Source organism: Schistocerca gregaria, chromosome 1 (assembly GCF_023897955.1).
Source record: "Schistocerca gregaria isolate iqSchGreg1 chromosome 1, iqSchGreg1.2, whole genome shotgun sequence".
Classification (NCBI taxonomy): domain Eukaryota; kingdom Metazoa; phylum Arthropoda; class Insecta; order Orthoptera; family Acrididae; genus Schistocerca; species Schistocerca gregaria.
The window spans coordinates 869790064-869817246 of record NC_064920.1 but is presented as its reverse complement, the minus strand read 5'-3'; the positions used below and the strand labels follow the sequence as shown (position 1 = coordinate 869817246).

General features: G+C 38.0%; 1 protein-coding gene across 1 annotated transcript in view; it reads right to left on the bottom strand.

The window, feature by feature from the left end:
• LOC126273223 (CUE domain-containing protein 1) overlaps positions 1-27183 on the bottom strand; it is a 156727-nt gene that overhangs the window by 17043 nt on the left and 112501 nt on the right. Inside the window, exons 6-7 of the mRNA XM_049976770.1 lie at positions 26820-26936; positions 4275-4502 (exon numbers count right to left, since the gene is read on the bottom strand). Of these exons, the coding sequence (XP_049832727.1) occupies positions 4276-4502; positions 26820-26936 (344 nt within the window). The 3' untranslated portion in view covers position 4275. The remainder of the gene's footprint in view (positions 1-4274; positions 4503-26819; positions 26937-27183) is intronic.

Here is a 27183-nt window from a genome sequence, read left to right as displayed (position 1 = left end):
TTACTATTTGTTGAAACACAGACAAACTAAATGGCTGAAAAAGTTCCCAACCAAAACGTGCATACCAGATATCACAATATAATTTAGCATTTGCACGGTGCCAGTGGCAAAGCCAGAAATTATAATGCCATTGTCAAGGCCTGGAAACTATTCATTGATGATGGCTTGCTCAATTGGGTTTAGTGGAAGAGACTAACCAGTGAGGTCATTGGTCTCATCTGATTATGGAAGGATGGGAAGGAAGTGAGCCACGCCCTTTCAAAGGAACCATCCCAGCATTTGCCTGAAACGATTTAGGGAAATCACAGAAAACCTAAATCAGGATGGCCGGATGCAGCATTGAACCATTGTCCTCCCGGATGCAAGTCCAGTGTTCTAACCACTGCGCCATGTTACTTGGTTGTCTTACTTGAATTGATATTACAGAGCACAAATACTTACACAGGTCACGTAATACCTCTTTAGAAAAATGAGCTGAATGCTGCAAGAAAATTGGGAAAAAGGGAGTTTACAGCATTTTGAGGTCTTTTGTACATTCATGACATTCTTTGTAGGGGCAAAACAAATATGAAAGAATTCTGGGTCACTTGTGGCACAGAGACAAAAATCTTTCCTCAAAGTATGTCACTGCAAAGATTCATTTTCTTTTGAGATGTGATACATTGGATAATATTCACACAAGAGGGGAACATAAAAAGGATTTTACAGAGAGATACGCAAAAAAATGGAAAAGGCATTAAACAACAACTGAATACCTTACAGTGGATGAAATCTTCCTATTTTGTTGGGGGTACTGTTCTTTCCAAGAGAACATTCCTTCACAACATGGACAGTATGAAATCACAATATTTAACCTTGCAAATTCAAAGAAATACTATGTAAAAAGTTTAGAGGTATATGTGGGACAATAACCTGCAGGTTTTCTCCAAGGAGGCTGTGCTCAGATTTTCAGAGCCAGTGAAGTGAACAGGAAGGAATTACCCTTGATAATTATCTCACAAGCTAAAATCTTGCTAGAAAACTTTATACAGATTATAAGCTTACACTCAGGGGAACATCACATAAAAAAAGACAAATTCCTTTGGAATTCTTGCCACACAAAAAAAAAGAGAAATACTCAGATTTAGGGACAATTTCACATTGATGTCCTACATATCAAAGAGAGATAAGTGTGTGACCTTGATGTCATCACTGCATACAAACGATTAGATTAATGAGAAGCCAAAGATTATTATGCTATATAATTCAACAAAGATTGGAGCAGATGTGGTTGATACCATGTATTCAGAATATAATGTTGGAAGGCAACAAAGGTGCTTTTCATTATACATATTTTATGCCATGTTGAACTTTGCTGGCATAAGTGCATTTGTAATACACAAAGCAAACAAAGGACTGGATATTTCAAGCAGCTATTACTCAAGTAACTGAGATTGGAATTGGTAAAACCACGCATGGTACGCATGGTTAAACAAGAGTCTCTTCTGAGGAACATTCATCAGCTGACAGCATGGCTATCTGGGATCACCATTGAGAAGTAAGTGGGTTCCAGAATGCAAATAAGCTCATTGTTATAAATGCAAAGACAACAAACCAAAATTGTTACAGTTATGAAAAGTGGCTGTGTCTGTCCCATTCTCTGATGTGATGTGAAGTATGTGCAGAAAATACAGATCAGGAAATGTTATCATAAAGAGTGACAATTCCTTTTTATTAGATCATACTATGGGCTAAAATGTGTAATATTGTGGATAACACCCCTAAATTCATAACTTGTAAGAACGTACACTTAAAAAAAAAAGGTAGTTTTAAATTTCAAGAATGTTTTTAAATGCTGAATAATCCAATTTCCAGATTTTCAGAGGAACACAACAGGGGAAAAGAAGGAGTTGCAACAGTTGGACACAGAGAAAAAAAAAAGTTGAAACAAGTAGTTTTTGTGTTGATCAAAACCAAGAAAAATATGCTTGTGAGTTGTTACTGCAGAATACGTCTTTGAGAATTATAACAGTCCACAAAACATTCGGCTATTTATGAGAAACCTAGATGCATTATTGAGCTACCTGTCAGACAAGAAGAAACAGTTAATAGTTTGTAGAGATTTCAATGTAGATTTCTTTTAAGATGTGGACAGAAAAAATGAAATAGAATTATTATTTGGGTGTTTCAATCTAATTTCAGTAGTCAGCTTTCCCACTCATGTGCAGCAAACTAGTAGGACATAAATAAAACAGAAAGAAACTTCCACATGGAAAAAATATATTAAAAACAAAGATTCTAAGACTTACCAAGCGGGAAAGCGCCGGCAGACAGGCACATGAACAAAACACACAAACACACACACAGAATTACGAGCTTTCGCAACTGGCAGTTGCTTCGTCAGGAAGGAACATGTGTGTGTGTGTGTGTGTGTGTGTGTGTGTGTGTGTGTGTGTGTGTGTGTGCGCGAGTGTACACCTGTCCCTATTTTTCCCTAAGGGAAGTCTTTCCGCTCCCGGGATTGGAATGACTCCTTACCCTCTCCCTTAAAACCCACATCCTTTCATTTTTCCCTCTCCTTCCTTCCTTCCTGACGAAGCAACTGCCAGTTGCGAAAGCTCGTAATTCTGTGTGTGTGTTTGTGTGTTTTGTTCATGTGCCTGTCTGCCGGCGCTTTCCCGCTTGGTAAGTCTTAGAATCTTTGTTTTTAATAAACTAGTAGGACACTTACTCATAAATTTTTATACACAGTGCTCAGGCTGAAACAATTAATGTGCATCTTGCTAATGAACTATCTGAAGCACATTTAACGGAAATAAACAAAACGACATCTTAAAACTCTGAGGCAGGTTCATGCAAAGCAGAGTAAGCTAAAAGGGGTGGTATGGGATGAGGTATATTTAGAAAGAGATGCTAATATCAAATTTAGTTTATTCCATAGTCATTTGTGTCAATATCTGAAAGCTGCTCACATAAAAATGTTATCTAGAAAATCCATTAAAAAACAAGTAAGCTGTGGATAGCTAAGGGAATTAAAATCTCACTTCAGAGGAAGAGTGAAATTTATGTAAAGGCCAGAGTGACTGAAGATCAGGCATTACTTGCATACTACAAAAAATACTGCAGTATTTTAAGGAGGACATTGTCAAACAGGAGGCAGGACAGCCAGTCAGTGTATAAAGAAGAAGAGCTCTTGTAGGGTAGGAATATCAAACAGAATTCTTAAAAGTTATTCCAACTTAATGCAGTATGTCACTGCCACAGGGAAATTTTTCATCCAGGTTAAAACATGCAATTATTAATCAACTGCATAAGAAAGGTGACTGGACAGACTTAAATAATTATCATCCAAAATCCTTACTGACACTGTTTTCCAAAACATTCAAAAAGGTAATATGCTCAAGAGCAGTCACACAATTAAGTGAAAACAATTTACTTAGCATATCACAATTTGCATTCCAGGTTGCTCAATTGAAAATGCTATTTATACATTCACTCATCAAATAGTAGCAGCCTTAATTGATAATATATTACCAGTTGATATTTTTTGTGATATTTCCATAGTGTTTGATTGTGTAAATAATGATACTCTCTTAGAAGAACTCAAGACTTATGGAACTGATGGTTTTACGCACAGCTTGTTTGAATCATACTTGCAAAACAGAATGCAAAAGGTCACACTGAATAATTCAGACAATGTTCGGAAGGTAGAAAATTTTAGTGACTTGGGGGAAATTGCAAAGGGTGTCCCACAGGGTTCAATTTTTGGGGCCACTCCTGTTCCTTATATATGTGAATGACCTTCCACTTAACATGAGCTTTATCCCAATTCATCAATAACAGCTGGATGTAGAGAGGATTTTTTCACTATTAGTCTCACATTAGAAGGTTGCTCCACCCATTCTAGCCAATATCCTTATGTGGGGAGGATGGGTAATAATAACAGGAATCAAACTATCACTGAAGTGTGGGGAATTAACATCATGCTGACCTACAAGTTAATAGATGCTGGGATGGACATAAGAATGAGTAATAATATTAGAAAAAACACTTGATAAGAAATAAGTGAGCACAGAAGGTGCAACACAAACTAAAAATGAACGAGTGAAGAACTGAGACACACCAATAATAATAACTGTGTGTATATGCCAGCAGCAGTTGCCTATGATTAATCTGTGAAGCTATCAAAGTGTGTAAAAGTTACATTACAGCCCATTTCCTGAGAAACAAACACACTGTAAGTTCTTCTGTAAAATTTTAGTAAATGTCTCAAATATTTTATGTATTCTAGTTACCTTATTCTCGGTGCTCTATTCGCACTTGGGGTGAAACATGACCACTCTGTGCTTCTTTATCAACATGCTCATCAATGTCATCATCATCATCATCTAAGAGGGGTTCAGCATTCAAAAGCAAATTATCTCTGGATGGTGCAGGACCTTGGCTAAGAATTGCCTTTGCAGAACTTCGTTTCTTACGACGAGTAAAAACTCTGGCCAACTGTGCAAACTTCTTTCGTGACACTGTAAAACAAAAATAATGTAAAGAGAACTATGTAAGGCCATTAGAACCAACATAAGTGTCATGTTTCAGTATTAATCATATATAATGTCTCCTATACTGAAAACAAAAGCACTAATGTTAATGGTAACTTTAAGAAGGGTAATAAAATGCCAGCAGTTCACTTATAAGGAAGACTAAAACAATAACACTCACTCCTTTTGACAATGACTGAAGAAAACATGGTAACATGTATTTCTGCACCTACCATCGCACCTTCACAATGCTTTGAAAAGTTCTTCAATGGAAGGTAGTGTGTCATTGCATACCTCTGACATGGCAACTATCTCTTTTCAAGTCAGTTGTCAGACTTACAGTTTAAGATCACATCAGAACTATAGAGCATTTTTTTCACACACACAATCACTGTCAAAAATCTAATATTAAATCAGTGGTTAGAGAATATCAATAATCTACCAGACTTGCAGCTTGATGCATACCTTTCCTCAAACCACACAAATTTATAATTACAAGAACAATATATACCAAGACTTTCTCCAGTTAAATTCTCCAATGTATTAGTACTTTGATACAGTATGTCTAAAATGAATTATCTCGTTTGTCAAAATTATAAATGAATGTGTTTAAGTATCCAAATAATGTAACATCAAGTAACACTGTCATGAAGAAGGTGGATAATAATAATGTGACCTTAACTTATAGTCTGAAAGACATAGAAGTAGTCACAAAATAACTAAAAATGGTGTAACGATATATATGACAAGAATAATTATATCTAAAAAGAAATGGCAGTAAATGCTAATTTATATTAAGGAAGTCAAAGTTGCTCACCAAAGCAAAAACACATGTCAGAAAGTAAACACTGAGTCAAAAACATGTAATAATTACAGTGAGTAGAATGAAACACTACAGCACAATTAAAACATATAAAAATGAAATAAATGTTAAAGAAGGACTCAATGTAATTTTTGTCAAATGAAAGAAAAGAAATCAAAGTAACTCAGCTTTCTATAGTAGCTGTGTGAGAGGAATAGAGTTACTAGTCTGTGGGTAAAAAAAAAAAAAGGGGGGGGGGGGGGGGGGCAGGGAGACATGGAAGGAATGAAGAATGCCGAAATGTCAAGTGTAACTACATGTAAGAACACAAATGTTGCAGTCATGAGTACTGACTTTTGTGGAAGAAGTGTAAGTATTCAAGGAGGAGTGCAAACTAAATGTATTGGTCCCACTAACAGTGAAGTACTAAATAAGATTTAGCAGAAATTTCACAGTTGGGGAGCAAAATATTTTGGCAGTTACTTTGTTGGATTACGCATATATTTTCTGGAGGCGCTGGAATTTATGTTGCAGACTTAGTTTAACATTTTATATATACTCAAACTGGAAAACATTAATCAGAATTGATATCTCTAGTAAATCATCATCTTTGGCACTATTGCTAAAGACACATTTTGTATTTGTTCTGTGGTTTTATATTGTGTGGTAGATCATATTACACTTGTTCTGTGTGAAAATGAACCCTTTTCTTTAGTTTCAAACCTTAACCACCTTTTACCAAAGGAATTAACAAGAAAAAAATGCATCGTCACTTACACATAAACATTACCTCACATTGCAAACAGAATTCACCAAAATTTTTTACTAAGAAGAATTCCACTTCTGGAGATATGAGGTCTCCATTACGAAGCTCTGAATGGCATTACTAGAACTTGTCTTTAAACCTTACAAATCCTTATGGGAATGTCAGATTATTTGATCTGAACTCTTACTTTTTTTCAGCTTGCAATTTAATAAGAAGTAAAGGATTAATCAGAAACTTAATTTGGCACTGCAACTGTAGTATATAAATGTCTCTGCATGTGATTCATTTAGTAGTAAATACAACAACTCACTAAGTAGCAGAAGCATTGAGTTATAAACAGGCACACAAAAAAAAGAGTGAAAACTTTGTTAGCTTTTAGAAGACATCCTCTGATGAGCTAGAGTTCTCTCTCTCTCTCTCTCTCTCTCTCTCTCTCTCTCTCTCTCTCTCTCTCTCTCTCTCCATGTGTGTGTGTGTGGGGGGGGGGGGGGGGGGGGGCACGATGTACGGATACAAAGTGACAGGACTGCAGTCTCGCAGATGGACTAGGGTGTGGTTGTGTTGCCTGGGGTGGATGGAGAGAAAAAGAGGTATGATGCATGAGGAGGGTGGGGGGGATTGGGTAAAGCGTGTGGTAACAGTGAATTAGCAGAGATTATGGACTAGAGGATTATGAGAGAGAAGGATGTGTTGCTAGAACAACTTTCATCTAAATATTTTACAAAAAAAAAATGGTGTTGGAGGGAAGGTTACAGATGGCCCAGGTCATGAAGCAGGCACTGATTTCATGCAAATTCATGTTGTGTTCAGCAGAATGTTGTGGCACTAGGCGGTTAACTCTGTTCTTGGCCACAGTTTGGCAGTATCCATGCAATTTGGTGGTCAGCTGGTTTATGGTCATGCCCACATCAAATGTTGTATGGAAATTGCAAGAAAGCTGGTATATGACATGGCTACTTTCAGATGGTCCTGCCTCTGGTGGTACAGGATATGCCTGTGACAGGACTGGAGAAAGATGTACTAGATGGGTGAATTGGGCAAGACTTGAACGAGGATCTTCCAGAAGGATACAAGCCCTGTAGCAAGGAGCTGGGAGAGCATAGGGATGCTGTGTGAGCTGTGTGGGCAATGGAATGCAACTTTTGGTGGGGTGAGAAGGATCATCGGTAGGATGTCCCTCACTTCTGGGCAAGATGATAGATAATTAATGACCTGGTGAAGGAGTGATAGATACGATTCAGTTACTCCAGTCCAGGGTGATATTGGGTGACGAAATGGATGCTCCTATGTCATTGATTCTTGAGAGTGGTGGGAGGATTAGGGATGTCTGTGGATATGGCACTGGATATGTGGTAGTGGACCAAGTTTGGGGAGGGAGGGAAGGGTGGGTACTGCCTTTCTGTGAAGCCCTTTGTGAGACCTTCAGCAGATTGGGCAATGGAATACTCGTAACTGTAGATAAGACACCATATGTGGGTGGGCTATATTGGTGCAGCTTAAAAAAAAAAATTCTTATTGTACACTAATAGCTGTGAAGAAGAAACTACAGCACACAAACCGAATATAGAACAACAATTCAGGTTTTGTACAACTTGAGGTGGTGTTGTATAAAATCATGAGAAAGGGAAACTGTGACAGAACATGAGAATATAAATCATGAAAGAATGGCATTATTCTTTGCTGCAGAAAAAATCCAGCATACACCAAAATACACTTGACGTATTGTTGACAGGTCATTAAGATGATGATTTCAAGTTCATTTCACACTGTTATCTTGCAAATATAGGATAATGTAAGAATAGTGAGAAATCATTAAAAGAATTGAAGATGGCTGGACCATTACCTGAGAATAAATATACCCCTCGTTTTCCTGGTAACATTTCACAATACCAGAAGGCATTCATAACAGTTCCACACTGTCATTTGTGAACAAAATACAGGATGATATTTGACTAAATTTGTGGCTAGATTACAGACATATGATCAGACAGAACGCAAAACGTTATGCTTAATGGAACGAAACTGACGTACATAAAGGTTATTTTGATAGTACAGAAATTGAATGTTATAAGGTCATTACTGTTTACAATATGCATGAGTGATTAAGTTGGTAATGTTGGAAATCACTTGAATCTGGTCCCAGATGATGCTGTTGTCTACAGAAAGGTTGCAATGCCAGAAGACAGTAACAAAATCATAGAAGACCTGCGAAAGATCAATAACTGGTGCAGGGACTGACAGGTGATCTTGCACATAAATAAATTTAACACATTGGGCATAAAGAGGTGAAGAGCCCCAATTACTGTTCAATTACACCATTAGAAAAAGTCACTGTCATCAGTAACAACCATAAATATCTGTGTGTAGCAGTTCATTTATTTATTTTTATTTACACTTCTAGTTCCGTGAGACTAAATTGAGGAGCAAATTGCCAATGTCATGGAATGTCTCAGTTCATGAAACTACAACATAAAAGTAATAAAAGATAAAATAAAATATTTATGAACCCAAAAAAAGTCAAGCCATACATTTAGTTACACGCAATCAACAAGAAACAGCTTAATTTTTCAAGGGCGTTCTCAACAGAACAGAAGGAGTGACCCATGAGGTAACACTCCAGTTTTGATTTGAAAGCGTGTGGATTACTGTTAGGATTTTTGTATTCTTGTGGTAGATTACTGAAAATGAATGCAGCAGTATACTGCACACCTTTCTGCACTAGAGTCAAAGAAGTGCAATCCAAATGCAGATTCAAATTCTGTATAGTATTAACTGAGTGAAACCTGCTTCTCTTGGGAATAAAGAATATATATATTGAGAGGGCAATGTCAAAATACCCAGACTAGTGAACAGGGCTAGACAAGAGGTTTGCGAACTTACACTACTTATTGCCGAAAATGCCTGTTTCTGAGTCAAAAATATCCGTTTAGAATGGGAAGAGTTACCCCAAAATATAATACCATACGACATAAGTGAATCAAAATAAACAAAGAAGACTAATTTTCATGTCAAACAATCACTTAGTTCAGAAACCGTACAAATAGTAAAAATGGCAGCAATAAGTCTATAAACAAAATCCTGAACGTGGGCTTTCCATGACAGTTAACTATCCATCTGAACATCTAGAAATTTTAACTGTTCAGTTTTACTAGCCATATACCCATCGTATGAAATTAAAATGTCGGGTTTTGTTGAAGTGTGTGTTAGAAACTGTAAAAACTGAGTCTTACTGTGATTTAGCATTAGTTTATTTTCTACAAGCCATGACCTTACATCATGAACTGTACTATTTTAAACAGAGCCAATGTTGCACACAACATCCTTTACTACGATCAGCAAACAGATATATTTTAGAATTACTGTAATACTATTGGTATCTCATTTATATAAAAAAAAGGAACAATAATAGTCCCAACACTGATCCCTGGGGCACCATTTGACTGTACCCCCACTGAGATTCCACATCACAGCCATTATCAACACAGTGAATAAGGAGTATTTCTGACATCAGTCTCAGAAAGGCATTTTCCAACAGAGTTATATCATTTCCTGTAGTTATTAAGTTTTTATTTAATTCACCAGCAATGCTCAGAAACTGATTGTTAAATACTGTACATGTATCTAACCTATCAGTAATAGAAATATTTTTACTGCGAACTGACTACTGCTGCTGACCAACGCTTCCTTCACAACTGACCATATTATTTTAATTTTATCCTGTAAATTAGCTATTCTTTTTACATACCACACACTCTTTGCCTCCCTAATAACATTTTTAAGCACTTTCCAATAATCTCTGTAATGAGCTACTGTAAGTTGATTGTGACAACTTCTAACATCGGGAAACTCTCTATTGACACTGGATTAGTTTTTCTAAATAGTTTGTAATTATACGTGTCATTTTTTTCAAAATTGTGCATCATGGTCTGAAAGACCATTCACCCTTTTACTAACAGAATGTCCATCTACTAATGGAGAATGAATAAAAATAGTGTCTATGGCTGTGCTACTATTCCCCTACACCCTAGCTGGAAAAAAAGAGAGAGAGAGAGAGAGAGAGAGAGAGAGAGAGAGAGAGAGAGAGAGAGAGAGAGAGAGAGAGAGAGAGAGAAAAGAAAAAACTGTCTGCCTCACATCATATGAGTTTAGGAGCACTACCAACATCCTTAGTTTATGGTACTCCTTATTAAGTGAATCAAGAACCCTCTCCAGCTTGAGCAGAAATGCTCTGAAGTCAGAGTTAGGGGACCTATAAACAACAACAATTAGAAATTTAGTTTCACTAAATTGGACTGCTGCTGAACAACATTCAAATATCTGTTCAGTGCAGTGCTGTGATACGTCTACGGACTCAAAGGGAATACTGTTATTTTTAAAAAAGGCCATTCCCCCACTCTGCAAGGAATGCCTTGAAAAAAAAGCCAGTTAATCTGTATCCTGGTAAAGCAAGCCTCTGTATTGTCAAATTATTTAACTGGTGCTCCGAATACCAATAATGTCAAAGTCAACATCTATAAGCAGCTCACTAACTTTATCTCTTATACCTCTCATATTTTGGTAAAATATGCTAATTCCTTCTCTACTTGGATACCTGACCTCCTCTGAAGGTGATTCCTTAGTTAGAGGCAGGTGTATCTATCAGCTGACTTCAATCTGAAAAAGGTGCAGCTCTAACATCCACTACTACAAGAATTTTTCCATGAGTGATCCCACCACCACTCATCACAATGTCACCTATAAGCTCTGCCAGCCTTCCCTTCCCATGCCTACTGAGGTGCATGCCATACCTAGTGAAACCCAATCTATTGAAAGACTCAACTGGCACCACTGCAATTGACCCACGCCCTCAGCCATCTGTGACTTTCCAGCCACTTGTTAACATGCCTAATAGTCACATGAAGATGAGGCCATCATGATGCTGAATCAGTTGCACAAAATGCACGTTAGTGTCACCAGTTTGAGTAGCGATCTTTACCAGGTCATGACCTACATCACATTTGCCATCCCTATGAAGACTACTCCCTCCTCCACTCACAATCACTATCTGATCCTCTTTCATAAAATTCCTGCATAACTCCCCTATTCTGTCAGTCACCTGAGCCAACCCTGCACTAGGCTTCACAATGCTGGCGACCTGGTACTCACTCCCCAACACTTCCTGGAACTGGTGGCCCACACCTCTACCGTGCGAAATACCTAGCAGCAGAACCTCCTCCTTTCTGTTAGACTTCGCAACTGACTTAGGCCTCCTAACCGCTGAAGACTGCTGTATGTTTCCTGCACCTACAGCTACAAGAGGCTCCTCTCCTCTCAACTCTGACAATTGATCAAATCTATTTCACATACACAAGACAAAACTGGCTGAATACCTCCTACTCCTAACTGCCTTCCTGAAAACTGCCAGTTCCCATTTCCCAGCACTCTTCACCCTCCTCAATCTATCTAGCTCCTCCTTTGCATATTGTAACTGCACCTGAAGGGCACAGATCTTATGCTCCTGTTCCTCCATCAACTTATTTCTATTACATATTCTATACTCCCAAGAGAGGATCTCACTAGAATGCTCACTGGCTTCCCCACAGCATCCCCCTCCCCCCCCTAATGAAAATACTTTGAACAAATCGCACACCATAACCCACTGTTCACAAACCTATGAGAAAGCCCACTCATAGTACAATTTTACAGTTTCTGAAAAAAACTGAACGTCTATGTTACCTAAGTTCCATTACACCAGTAGAACTATTTATAGAACTAACAATAGTGGTCTTGAAATTCTATCCCTTCTAAGAAAGCAACGACTTTTATTAATACTACTAAACAACTGGAAGTGAAACATGGACGATAACTAGTTTGGACAAGAAGAGAATAGAAGCTTTCGAAATGTGGTGTTACAGAAGAATGCTGAAGATAAGGTGGATAGATCACGTAACTAATGAGGAGGTATTGAATAGGATTGGGGAGAAGAGAAGTTTGTGGCACAACTTGACTAGAAGAAGGGATCGGTTGGTAGGACATGTTTTGAGGCATCAAGGGGTCACAAATTTAGCATTGGAGGGCAGCGTGGAGGGTAAAAATCGTAGAGGGAGACCAAGAGATGAATACACTAAGCAGATTCAGAAGGATGTAGGTTGCAGTAGGTACTGGGAGATGAAGAAGCTTGCACAGGACAGAGTAGCATGGAGAGCTGCATCAAACCAGTCTCAGGACTGAAGACCACAACAACAACAACAACAACTAAACAACAACTAATACCAACAAAACTTCACAAAATTTATTAGGTAAAACCAAAAATTCAAGAGGCACTGGAACACTCAACGAAGTTAAAACAATGAATGAAAATTTTAGTGAAATATTTCACTAGAAACAATAAGAAATATGAATTGAAAACTACTGCACAAAATTTACTAGACAACTTCAATGTAAAGAAAAGTCAAAAACACAGTGAGCAAACATTCCCAAAGTGACCTAAAGTGGAATGAACACATTACACAAATTGTAGGAAAAGCAGCTGCAAGGCTGATATTAATGGGAAGAATCTTAAAAAAAATCTAATTCATCCATGAAAGAAGTGGCTTGTAATACTGATTCTTGAATACTGTTCATCGTCTGTGACCCTTGCCAAGTTGAATTAATACGAGAGAGAGAGAGAGAGAGAGAGAGAGAGAGAGAGAGCGGGGGGGGATAGATGATCCAATGAAGATATTGTTTATAGTGTACAAGAGTTTTATGGATATGCTCAACAAACTTCACCTGCAGACACTATAAGCAAGGTACAAACTGAGAACGCTCCATAAGGTCACAGTCCACACCCTTCAAACTGCGGAGCTGCTGTACAATTACCAAAGCAGCATTAGGCATCCCTGAAACTATTGCAGGCAATGGGCATGTATGAGATGCAAGATTTGTGATTTATTATCAGTTACGTATCCATGTGAACTACTGAATTGCAGCTATTAGATACTCTGTAAGTGTGTTAATAATTTTTATTCTTACAGATTACCAAAAGAAAAGCATTTACTATGATGTTCACAGTTTAAGGCCAATCATGTTAACATTAAATCTAATTTATTACATTATCATAGAAGCAATTAATGATTTAGAAACAGTCCCACAGAAAACATGTGTAAGTATGCTTCAAGAGCAAGCTTGGGTTTTTCAGAAAATAATGTTGAATTTGAGCTCTACAACCAGTTCACATGACAGTTTAAGCCCTATTCTGTTACATTCCAACCAGTTTTTGCAGGACCTATTGCTTGGGAAATGATAAGTTATTTAATGTTGAAATGAGATCCTGACTACTTCCTCCAGGTAGATGTTCACATACAACATTGAAATGACTATTCATTTCTTGTGTAATGGACTGATGGCCTACATACAACATCAGCCATTAACAGTATTATTTTTCTACACCACATTTTCCAATACATTTGCAAAACATACTGTAACAAAAATCACACATTTTCTAAAGATCTCCTGTGCCTTGGATTAATAAACTTCATATTTTTCTACTGCATGAGCAGGACTGTAAAAACCATCAAATGCTTTTTGTTTCATTTGCTGGTAAATCAACAAGATGCGTGTAGGTTTGTTTATATCATTCAATCAGATCTGGAGCTACACTTAAGCTCAAGCTGTCACCACAGACTCCATCACGAAAAACAATACAAATAATATTGGATAAATATTGGAACAAACATTCTCAGTGTCCTGTAGAACAAGGGTTGTTCAAAAATGGGTCTGAGCACTATGCTACTTAACTTCTGAGGTCATCTGTCACCTAGAACTTAGAACTAATTAAACCTAACTAACCTAAGGACATCACACACATCCATGCCCGAGGCAGGATTTGAACCTGCGACCGCAGCGGTCGCTCAGCTCCAGACTGCAGCGCCTAGAACCGCACGGCCACTCCGGCCGGCAGCTAATTGAATGTCATGTGGACACTGAAGCACACAAGCACACCAACTCCTGCGATGCCTTGCTTGCCATATGACATAATTTGCATTGGTATTGTCACAGCATGCCACTGACAGTGTCAGTTCAAAATGTTTGAATCAATGAATTAGCCCACTGACTCTGGTGTATGGTCGGTGATTCAGTTTTTAACAGCAAGGATTGTTGCAGCAACAGAAATTTATCAACAGGTAAGTGAGCAGTATAGCCCTAATGCAATGAGTGATAGCAAAGTGCATGAGTGAATGATAGTTTTCAAGGATGGACAGTAAAATGTGCACGATGAACCACGATTAGGCTGACTATCAGTGATCTCAGAAGAGCTGGTCAAAGCCATGGGTGAAAAGATTTGTGAAGAACAGTGATTTGCAATTTCAACTTTACATTGGGGATTTCTGACCATGGGCAGAACAACTCAGCACAATATTTAAAAGCAGCAGTTTCACAAACTGTATGTACACTGGGTCCGCAGGATGCTTACTGAGAAACACATAATGGAAAGAATGGTTTGTGCTCTTGATTTCTTGGACTGATATCATAAGCACAGTGATCAATTTTTATAGAAAATTGTCACAGGAATGAGATTTGGGTTTCCCATATGACCCTAGAATCTAAACATCAGTCACTGGGATAGTGCCACACGACATCAAAAGTCAAAATCAAGCCAAGCACACGACTTCAACACACAAAGCTATAGCAACTGTGTTTTGGGAGTCTTGTTCATCTAGTTTATGCAACAAGGGACAACAATAAATGCTGTCACTTAATGTGCTACTCTGACTAAACTTAGACACGCAATACAGAATAAGTAACATGGCTTTCTGGCATCTGGATCAAAAATCTTATTAGATCTTTTGGGAAGAAACAGAATGACGACTCATTGTACAGTTCAGACTTCAGACTTGGCGCCATGCGATTTTTACTTACTCCATTACCTAATGAAGTTTCTCGTTCGGAAGTACTTCACAACAGAAGACTAGGTGAAAGAAGCAGTGAAAGACTGGTTATCCTCACTGATGGTACACATCTATGACTGACGGATATGAAAGTTTTCAGAACATTATGACATATGTTTAAACAAACATGAAAAATAATAGAAAAATAGAAAATACATGTAAAGAATTAAATAAAAATAGCTTTTTGAAAAATTTTAATTTCCACCTGAGAGGGTAACATTTGTTAATTGTGTTTTATAAGAATCATACCTTAGTTTCCTGAACAACTCTTGTATCATTAAAATATGTTTATGTTGTATTTTGTGCCCAGTACAATGAATGGCTGATAGAAGTGAAACCAGGAGGTGACATTTTGCTCTACAGTTTTGCAAAGCTTAAGTGTAATGTCTGGTTGTTCACACATTTATACTAATGTACTGTGATTCATGCATTGCACTGAAGAGCTCACCAAAACCTGCTACATTTGGTATTGTGATTTGTTGTGCAAAAGTGATGAGAAATGTGATGAGGATAAAACTTTTCCCCTACTGAAAGTTTAAAAAGTTTGAAGATGGATTCATTAGTGTCAGAAAGAGAATTTTTGGTGATGAAACCAGAAAAATATCAAGAGACAAATACTGGGTGGTTAAACCTAAAATTTTACTACTTGAAAGAGCTTCCATGAAAAACAAGTGATGGTAGGACAATGAAATTTTGTAAGGACATGCAGAAAACAAATAATGAAAAAAGCACTGAAAGAAACAAATTTTAATTTCCACTTGAGAGGGTAACATCTGTTAATTGCATACCACATTTACGTTCCACATCACAAATGTTGCTCAATGTAAAGACCAGCTGCACTGATGACAGCTTGGAACTGCACCAGAGATTGCCCTACTGCTGCCCATGTCATGTTGGCTACCTCCATCTCTATGTTCATCTTCAACCTCAAATGTGTGCTAGTATCTGTTGATAAACCCCATCCTTGAGAACCCCTCAGCCAGAAATCACGCAGATTCAAATCTGGTGATCTTGGTGGCCACACAGTTCGGAACAATTGGCCAGTAACTCAGTTTCTCTGAATGGGTTATGGAGTAACCGAGTGACCTCACGAACAATGAGATTGGACCTCTGCCATGCATCAAAACAGGTGAGTCCAAAGCACCTCTCTCCCATAGAGAAGAGATTACATGCGTGCAAGGCATATCACTGTAACTTGTGCTGTTTAGGCTGCATGTCCTTGGTCCTTGAGGTCAGAGTTCCTCACCACTACCGGCACCTAATGGCTAGCTATGATGCTAACACTACTAATAATGCAAATCCTGCAGTGCACAGTCTGAACAACATTCTTATGAAGTTGGATACTGAAACAGTAAACAGCTTTCCATCTACACTGGCTCAAGTAGCGAAAGTTTGATTACAATCACCCTGTAGTTAGGAGAAATGTAGAAAACACTAATTTGCTGGGTTGCTGTTTCAAACTAGACTATCAAATCTTAAGGTCATAGATTCATGAGCATCTGTGTTCACACTTTTAGGTCTTTGTTTCAACCCTACAAAGGAAGTTGTTCTGTTATTACATTTTGTGCCCATATTGCCAGACCACATCCCAATACACGCTATTAATAATCACATGGTAAAAAGCCTGGAATGGTATGGCTCTGGAATGTAGATATTTTGAAGGGATAGGAAGCATGTCTCAGAAGCACTTGGAAGTCACGGAAATGCTATTTTTGAAAAACTTTCAACTGTGTTTGGCTGAGAGTTAACTGTTCTTTAATTGATTAGATTTACTTTATTTAAAGCAAATGTTTTTGTTTTCAATAATTGAAATAAATGAGATGTGTAACATTTGTAAATGTAATATAATTGATAGGTATATTTTCCACATAACACTGAAATATAAATAAGAAAAAAATAAGAAACATACTTGAAAAAGAAGCTATCATACAATAACACAAAAATTGGCAATATAGCAACACAAAATTGGTAAAAAGTAATGCCAAAATTGGTCAGAGTAATGCCAGAGTTGGCCAAACAATAACGTGATTTTTTTTTTCCTTTTCCTACCCATTATCTACCAAACACAATCCAGATATCATATATACTACAATCATCCTGTGAATTCTTACAATTTGGGTGTGTTCCACACCTACTGAAGTTAAAATTATGCAGATGGTAGAGAATCCTAAACTGAGTATTTTGAAAACAGGAACCAATAGTCAGCAATGAATATTTCAAGCAGTATACGGTCTTGAATGAACAAAAATCTACCTGCCAAATCTAAATTGGTGGCACTAAATTGAAAAACAAAACACAGTTATTTGTGATGTAAGTGATTGAGTTTATCACTTTTTATAGTTCTTGACTTGGTATCAGAGAATGTGCATTAATTGTTAAAGAAACCTGTAGAGACATTTAACGTACAGTGCAGCTGGATGTTGAGACCAGAAAATTCAACAAACAGAGATTAAAGATTTTCGCAATACACACCATCCCAATTGTAAGAAATGTATCAGTGCCAAAGGAAACTTCAAAGAAACAAAGCTGTTTAAGCCATGGTGGCTGGCCAAAAAAATTTTCACACAACAGAAAATCAGGAGATGGTATCAGATCATGTGTGAGAAGAGTCTTCATCTTCTTCAATAAGCATTTAGCTTGCGTGTAAAATGCACACTTAGATGCAGCAATTTCAGTGCTATCATAAACAGTGTGTGCAATCAATGAGACTAAATGATTTTGAACAAAGTTGTGTCAACGGGTTATCCTGTTCAGTGCAGTAGTGCCGAATGTCTTATTTTTTACATTGGTCACAGCTGAGGCTTTTTTCAACTGTGATGGTGTTTCCATCTGTCACATTAGTCATTCCTGGAACAGTGAAATTATCGACACACTCATCTCATACCGCCAATAACAATTCTCTACTAACTTGTGGGCTGGGATTCTACAAAAATAGGACTGCCTGGTCATTTACAGTATGTATTTTAACTGGGGTTCATTCCATATGCACTACTATAGTTTTTGAAGACTGTAACTGTCGCCTGTGAAAAGATGTGGTTTCAACACAACAACATACCATTCCTTTTCAATACCAATGTCTGGACACCTGAACCATCAATACCCATTTATTGTATAGGAAGAGAGGTCCTGTCTCATAGCTCATGTGATCAAAGGATTTCACTACAATGGCAAGTTAACCCTGAAGTTACATGAAGTCACTTTGTAACACCAGTATCGATTGTAAGTAGTTTATACAATGTAATTATGTGTACATAACTATGAAGTAGTTGTTCTTTACTGCTTAAGTTCATTGAGTTGTGAAAGGAAAGTTGATGTGTATAATATATGTAATATAAAAACTTAAAAGATGTTTAAAAAATAATGAAATTTTGTAAATTATGCCTGTTTATAAAAGAGAATTTGTAATTTGAATACTGGTTCATACTTAGGAAAATTGTATTATGTAACTTAAAAGATGTAGGGAACCCGCTCTGCTACAGAAGGGGCATGGCACATGGGAAAAGGTGGATCTGGTGGTCAATCTGGGCGTCAAGAGAGAGAGCACATTACGCAGTCAGTGGCTAGATGCTGTACTGTTAACAACACAGGTGCCAAGTGAGGCATTTGGAAGACAATTTATGTTTAAATTGCCTCAGATGTCATTTTGGCTGGTGTATCGTGCTCTTGTTATCATGGAATGGGTCTGAAATGAAGGAAATATGTCGCCAAGAAGAATTTATAAAGAGCATTCAACTCCAAGAGCATGGGACCACTTAGCCGCCACATGCTTGCCACCACTATTGTGCCACTGCTCTATCAACTGTATAAATTCAGATATGTATAACAGTATGGACCAGAATACTGACATATGTGTTTTTTTAAATAATAATTCCAGTGACATAAAACTGTGTTTGCACCTTAAATTTTGTCCTAATCACAAACCAATGCAGGGTCCTTTCCTTAACGTACAGATAACCAAGGATTCTATTTCTGAAAATATAATGGTTTGTTGTTGCACTAAAGGTGCTTAAGTTCAGTGCTAAAATATTTGAATGTTGTTATCAAAACTACCTGCTTCACAGATGGTGAGAAAGGCACATATATTGGACTATGGTGAAAAGTAACTTGCATTGATTAGTATTATGAACTATTTTCTGAAATTGGTTGAGCTTACTATTTGACTAACTTGTGTTAAAGCATTAAAACATAAACTATTGCAAGTGGGGCTAAAAATTTAATGTTATTAAATTGCAGTTGGTGTCTGAAATAATTATAGAGTTTGTATGTACAGAAATTAACAGTTTACAGGTCCCCACAGTAATCTATTCTCAAATTGAAAGATAATTGCATTTTTCGTTGCTATTAAAAGAAATCTGCGACATTGCTAATAACAAAGGCATAATAACGATAGGTGTAGGATTATATAATTTCATTTGTGGTATGTATATATTAGCTGAAATCGGAACTTTTTCCATGTCCAATTTGAGTCCAGTGTGTTTTAAGTAGTTCTTAATGCTGAATTAGTACTGAATCAATTAATGATTGCAATAGTAAGTTTTATTACTATGAGTGAAGTATTATTTACTTCTCTACGTTTGCTGGTTTGTTTAAAAGCTATCTACTGCTAACCACTGCTTAGTTTGTTAGTGTGTGAATCATTGTACTATTTAAAAGTAGTATTAATGAAAGTCACTTCAGCAATCCATGTTCATTTTTCTTAAAACTTAATGTTTCAAAGTATTATCCCTAATTAGGCTGGTAACTGTCAATTATTTCATTTTTATGCATTTTATTATTTTCATTATCTCCAAAACTCAGTCTCTCTTTCTATTACCTGCCATAGAAACGAAAATACTGTTCAATACCCTCTGCCCATTAGGTCAAACTTCAAAAACACTCCGAGAGGGTAATGCTACATTGCAACAGAACATCATAATTGACATGAACTTGCAGTTTGAAAATCCAGTAGAAACTGAAGAAGCCTTCTCATCAAACAACTTAAGTCCAGAACATTTGAGAGTGTGTGGTGAAATATTATATGCTGTTGTGAATCACACATTGAGGCTGATGGGTCACACTGGATAGTCACTATGAGCTTAACTGTTGTTGTAAGATGTTTATGTCAATAACAACGAAAGATTCACTTCCTACCATTAGTCCTCATACCTAACGCATAAAGTTGTTGGTTTGAATTTTGTTGGTAGCAACATATTTTTTTCTCTTATTTGTATCTCGTATTTATTAACAAATCATAACTTTTTAATAACCTAACTGATATAGGTAGAACACAGTTCATGATTACCCACTCTGCTAGTGATGCAGAGACCCTTGGAACAAACATCAATTCCTGTGGTCGATGGCGGCTGAATTCAAAAGATGAATGGGTAGCCAGAAGCAAAGCCCACTGCATAGTGAAAGCCATTGTAAGCATGTGTATGCCATCCAGGAAATGATCCCAATAAAAAATGTAAACAGAGGTGAGGTCAACCATTCTACTATCAATGGTGTGTATCGAAGGCTTCATAGAATAGAAAGAATTGCCATACCAGTGCAGGGCTATGTTATTACACATAATGCTGCATCACTGGACAGATCCACTTGACGTGCCTGCGGCTGCACCTTCCACTGGAGCAAGCTACAGCCTAGGTACGAAACTTGAGTGTCTGTAAACTTTCCTCCATAAAAGTGCACTGCTTATATCTATAACATAACACAGATAATATGGCTTATGTATATTTTAATAGTTACTTGTTTTACATCTCAGATATTATGATGTATATGACATATTGCATCCTGGAGCGTCTTTTTGATTATCTCTCAGTGCTATTGGTCATGTTTATAATGGTATTTATATATGTTTGACGGTTTTCTCTAGTGACACATGTTTATAATGAATTTTATTCACAGGAAATCAGTGATAAGTACATTACAAATATAGTATAACGATAATTTTTTTGTTCCTTGTACAAAGGTATTTGTGTTTAATATCCTATTGTCTTTTAAGTGTTGTGAAATGTTGAAAATTTATCATTTATCTTTATTTTTTACACTTTAGGTCGTTTTGGTCATTTAGAATTTCATTTGGGTACACATATGTGTGGGTGGAAATTTCCATTTCTTCCAGGATATTCATTGTATGTCCTTTCAGTACCCTATAAAGAATTTTTACTGCTTTTTCTATTTTTTCTGCTTTGTATTTTTGGCTTCGCAGCTATAAATAAAATGCAGACTGATTCTTCTAACAGTCCCATGTGCCTTCTTTGAACCTTATTCTGACATTTCTATCACTTTATCCAATGCAGAGTTTGCTGCAATCATCGCTAGAGTATTTTTAAAATCATAGATTTGGGAAGTTAGGCTTTATGGCTTTTCCTGACTGTAATTTTGTTGTCAAATTATTATTATTAGTATGAAATGCTAATTTTACTTCTATCTTTTTAAACAGATTGTTCAGTTGTCTTGAAATGTGGCATAGGTTGGTTTATTTGTGAATCCTTTATTTCTCTATATATGTCATGTATTTTAGGCTGTGTGTACTGTTTGTAGAGTCTGGACATCATTGTGGGGTTGAAAGCATTCTGCTGTGTTATGTATTGCAATGTTTTTGTTTCCTTTTGTATTGCATCAGTGCCAAGTGGTAAATAACACACACACACACACACACACACACACACACACACACACACACACACACACACACACACCAGTAGCAGACATATATGTGGCAGCAAATAATTAAGTGGACTAGTTTGAACTGAAAAATCTCTCTTCTAGCATATTAATAAATATATTAAATATACCTGTAATCATGCCTGCAATGCAATTCCCCATTGCTATTCCATCATATTGCTTGTAAATTTATTGACAAATTCAAAATAATTTTGTGATAGGATAAGTTCTCATAAGTTTATTACTTCATATGCTTCAATTGTAGATGCCTTCCCATTGAGTATAAGGTTTTTCTTTATAATCTCGATTTGTCTGTTACTAGTGTATTTGTGACTAGGTTAGATATATCAAATGATACAAACCTTTCCACCTGGGTGATTTTTATGTCTTTTGTAGTGTGGGCTAATGTCATAGAGTTTTTATTGTAATTTTTTTATTGTGTATGTAATTTGGTTATCAGTGTATTCAGTTTGGTGCTGAGAAAATACGTTGGGCTATCAATGCAGTTTATTATTGGATGGATTGGAATTGATTCTTTATCTTTGCACATACAGATAGGGTTCTGACATTTATATCAAAGCAGTTTCCTTTTCTCGACCTGTGAAGACTGCATATTTTTAAACTGTTTGTTTAAGTTTTTCATTAAATCCACTAGTAGGGTTCTCCTGTATGGTTGTGATGTTGTTATATTTAAAAATATCTAGTATCTTTTATAGATAATTTTCATTTTTCATAATGATTGCTTATTATTCTTGTCTGCTTACACTATTATTGCATTACATATTATCAGTTTATTATCTATATTTCTGAGTGTTACATTCATTGTATGTACACTCCTGGAAATGGAAAAAAGAACACATTGACACCGGTGTGTCAGACCACCATACTTGCTCAGGACACTGCGAGAGGGCTGTACAAGCAATGATCACACGCACGGCACAGCGGACACATCAGGAACCACGGTGTTGGCCGTCGAATGGCGCTAGCTGCGCAGCATTTGTGCACCGCCGCCGTCAGTGTCAGCCAGTTTGCCGTGGCATACGGAGCTCCATCGCAGTCTGTAACACTGGTAGCATGCCGCGACAGCGTGGACGTGAACCGTATGTGCAGTTGACGGACTTTGAGCAAGGGCGTATAGTGGGCATGCGGGAGGCCGGGTGGACGTACCGCCGAATTGCTCAACACGTGGGGCGTGAGGTCTCCACAGTACATCGATGTTGTCGCCAGTGGTCGGCGGAAGGTGCACGTGCCCGTCGACCTGGGACCGGACTGCAGCGATGCACGGATGCACGCCAAGACCGTAGGATCCTACGCAGTGCTGTAGGGGACCACACCGCCACTTCCCAGCAAATTAGGGACACTGTTGCTCCTGGGGTATCGGCGAGGACAATTCGCAACCGTCTCCATGAAGCTGGGCTACGGTCCCGCACACCGTTAGGCCGTCTTCCGCTCACGCCCCAACATCGTGCAGCCCGCCTCCAGTGGTGTCGCGACAGGCGTGAATGGAGGGACGAATGGAGACGTGTCGTCTTCAGCGATGAGAGTCGCTTCTGTCTTGGTGCCAATGATGGTCGTATGCGTGTTTGGCGCTGTGCAGGTGAGCGCCACAATCAGGACTGCATACGACCGAGGCACACAGGGCCAACACCCGGCATCATGGTGTGGGGAGCGATCTCCTACACTGGCCGTACACCTCTGGTAATCGTCGAGGGGACACTGAATAGTGCACGGTACATCCAAACCGTCATCGAACCCATCGTTCTACCATTCCTAGACCGGCAAGGGAACTTGCTGTTCCAACAGGACAATGCACGTCCGCATGTATCCCGTGCCACCCAACGTGCTCTAGAAGGTGTAAGTCAACTACCCTGGCCAGCAAGATCTCCGGATCTGTCCCCCATTGAGCATGTTTGGGACTGGATGAAGCGTCGTCTCACGCGGTCTGCACGTCCAGCACGAACGCTGGTCCAACTGAGGCGCCAGGTGGAAATGGCATGGCAAGCCGTTCCACAGGACTACATCCAGCATCTCTACGATCGTCTCCATGGGAGAATAGCAGCCTGCATTGCTGCGAAAGGTGGATATACACTGTACTAGTGCCGACATTGTGCATGCTCTGTTGCCTGTGTCTATGTGCCTGTGGTTCTGTCAGTGTGATCATGTGATGTATCTGACCCCAGGAATGTGTCAATAAAGTTTCCCCTTCCTGGGACAACGAATTCACGGTGTTCTTTTTTCAATTCCCAGGAGTGTATTTCTATTGAGGCCTTTCTATTTTGTATTTCTGTTGCTTTAAGTTTTGCTATTTTTACTGTGAGGTCATTTTGTCCTCATACTGACAATATAGCCATGTCTTTTGCAACCTTAGTTCTAGCCATTAGACATTACACAGTCACATACTGTTGGGGCTCTACATTACATTTGAGGCCTTCACTGAGCAGCTCTATTATGACATCTGTGAACTCTATATACATGAGGTCTTTTACACATTCAAAAATTTGAACAGTGATGTAATTTCACGTAGTGGTTCATATCTGCTACATGGTTGTTGTACTTCTATTAGCCTATTAGCAAATTTTACATGAAACAAACAGAGAGAACTGTCAGAATAAGTTTTACAGAACACATCTGGGACTGTGAGAGCAATCAGTTTATATTTTACATGCAACTACAACCCAAAAACACAAAGCAGAAAAATAGAAAATGCAGTAAAAATTCTAGACATGTTATCCAAAGAACATACAATGAACATCCTAGAGGAACTGGAAATTTATATGCATACAGTTGCATATTCAAATGAAATTCTAAATGAACAAAAATAACTAGAGCACAAAAAAGTCTAGAAAACTTTATGATCTCTCAAATATGTCCCATAAATGATCAATAGGATTCTTTTTGGGCAATATGGGTAGCCAAATCATTCGCTTGAACTGTCCAGAATGTTCTTCAAACCAATTAATAATTCCAGTCAATGATTGGTTCAGTTGGACCAGGGGACCCAGCCTATTCCATGAAAATGCAATCCACACAATAGTGGAGACACCGCCAGCTTGCGCGGCACCTTGTTGCCAACTTGGCGGCCGTTGGTGTCATGGGTTCTGCACCACACTCTAACACTACCATCAGTTCTTAGCAACTGAAACCGGGATTCATCTGACTAGGCCACAGTTTTCCAGTCATCTAGGGTCCAACCAATGTTGTCACAAGCTTAGGACAGGCACTGTGGGCTATGTCATGCTGTTAGCAAAGGCATTCACATCAGTAATCTGTTGCCACAGACTCGGCGCACTGTCCTAGTGGATACATTTGTCGTACATCCCAAACTCTATGCACTGCTCTCAGTTATTAAGTGAAAGCCATCAGCCACTGCATTATCAGTGGTAAGAGGTAATGCCTAAAATGTGGCATTCTCTGCACTCTCTCTTCACACTGTGGATCTCAGAATACTGAATTCAGCTAATTATTTCTGAAAAAAACCTAATAATATGCCTCGGAAAAATTGGAACTTTGGACGACAATCTGGCGATGAGAAATGGAAAATTATGTTTGGATGCTGGAATGTGCAAGGTATTTCCATTACAATAAATTTACTACTTGCAGAACTTGACATGTTCAACATGGATGTTGTCGCACTCTCTGAAACAAAGAAGAAAGGCCAAGGAGAAGAAGAACTGGATAATTATGTACATATCTGGAGTGGGGTGTCAAAAGCAGTAAGAGCCAAAGCAGGAGTCTCCATTATGATAAAGAAATCATGGAAAGAAAGAATCACAAATTGGACATTCATCAATCAACGTATTATAACTGTTGAAATGACATTATTTGCTAGGGAAGTTGGAACTATTGCCGTATATGCACCCACGAACGACACAAAAGATAAGGAGAAAGATACATTCTGGGCCACCCTCAGGGAGACTATTGAAAAAATCACAAGAAGAAAGGAACTGAATATCATGGGAGATCTGAATGGAAGGGTAGGAATTAGAGAATCTTGTAGAATAGTAGGAAAACATGGAGAGGGCGAATATAATGACAATGGGGAACAATTGATTGCAATTTGTGAACAATTTGATCTAAAAATTACCAACACATTTTTCAAACATAAGGACATTCATAAATACACTTGGCACTAAAGAACACCGTTCTATAATAGATTATATTATCATTAGGCAAACAAGTAGTTTCAAAGCAGTAGACGCCAGCTCTTATAGAGGAGCCCAGTGTGGATCAGACCACTATCTAGTTAAAATGAAGTCTTTCTGGCCATGGAAGAATGCAAGGAGTTATACAAGTAACATAAATAAAATGAACCAGACTGAGAAAGATGAAAATTTACCTTTTAATATTGACAGCCTACAAGACGAAAGTATCAGAAAAATCTTTGCGGCCAGGATGGAAAGGAAACTGGTTGAAGCATTTGAAGGAAGTACAGAGGAAATATATGACTATATAAAAGCTAATGTGAAAATCATAACAACAGAGTGTCGGTTAATTTCTGGGGCATCAAATAGCGTCCTTGATGTGTTCAGAACAGAGGATTTGAGTGCTATGTCAACATGGTCTGGCCAACAAGATCACTACACAGTTAGACCCACATTAGTGTGAGCTTGTATTTGTGATACTGACTCAGAGAATGCGATACACCCGATTTTGAACATTCGCAATTGCATCCATATATTGCGCAATGGTGAAGTGATCACAGTTCATCGAATCTGCCAGTTGTCGACCGAGCGAGGTGGCCTCTCAACAGATACCCCTCTCTTGTGGCTGCACCTATGGTATGGTTATCTGTATCGTTGAGGCTCGCAAGCCTCCCCACTAACTGCAAGGTCCATGGTTCATGGGGGAGGTTCCCAGAACAAACGTTTTGGCAGTGTCATGAGATTTTTGTCCAAGTTAAGTAAGATATTCAGAGACAAAATACATCCTTTCCTTACTTTAAAGCATAATATTCCCTAATACAGAACTGAAACATAATTCCTGATGAGAGTAACAGCTAAATCCCCCTCTGTAGATACACTCCCAAAATATCATTGGCAATCACAAATCGTCTGAATTATTTCACTATGAGATATATAATAACACTGAAGAAGTTATTTTGCAAAGATTTTCTTCCTGTCTGAATTGACTACAAGATTTCTCAAACATTACAATATATGATGATAAATTCCATTTCATACTTTTTCCCATGTTACGCAGACGTTCTCTGAATATGTCATCCTCATCATGCGCAGCAGACAATGACTTTAAGGGATATGGTGCAAGTGTTTCTTCAGGAGGGCTCTCATCTGCTTGGTCTGGAACAAAGGCAAAGCATGCACATTAAATAGACATTCACAAGCCAAACCACAATCATCATCTTTAATTAAGACTTAGAGAAAAATATACACAAATGATTACAGGGGAAATAAAGTCCTATCTTTACACAGCTTTGGGAAATGAATGCACAAAGAAAATATCTAATTCTTATGCTTACATTACGGTTTCTATTGCAACATCAATGATGGTGAGGAATAATACTTCAAAAATATTCTACCATCTTCT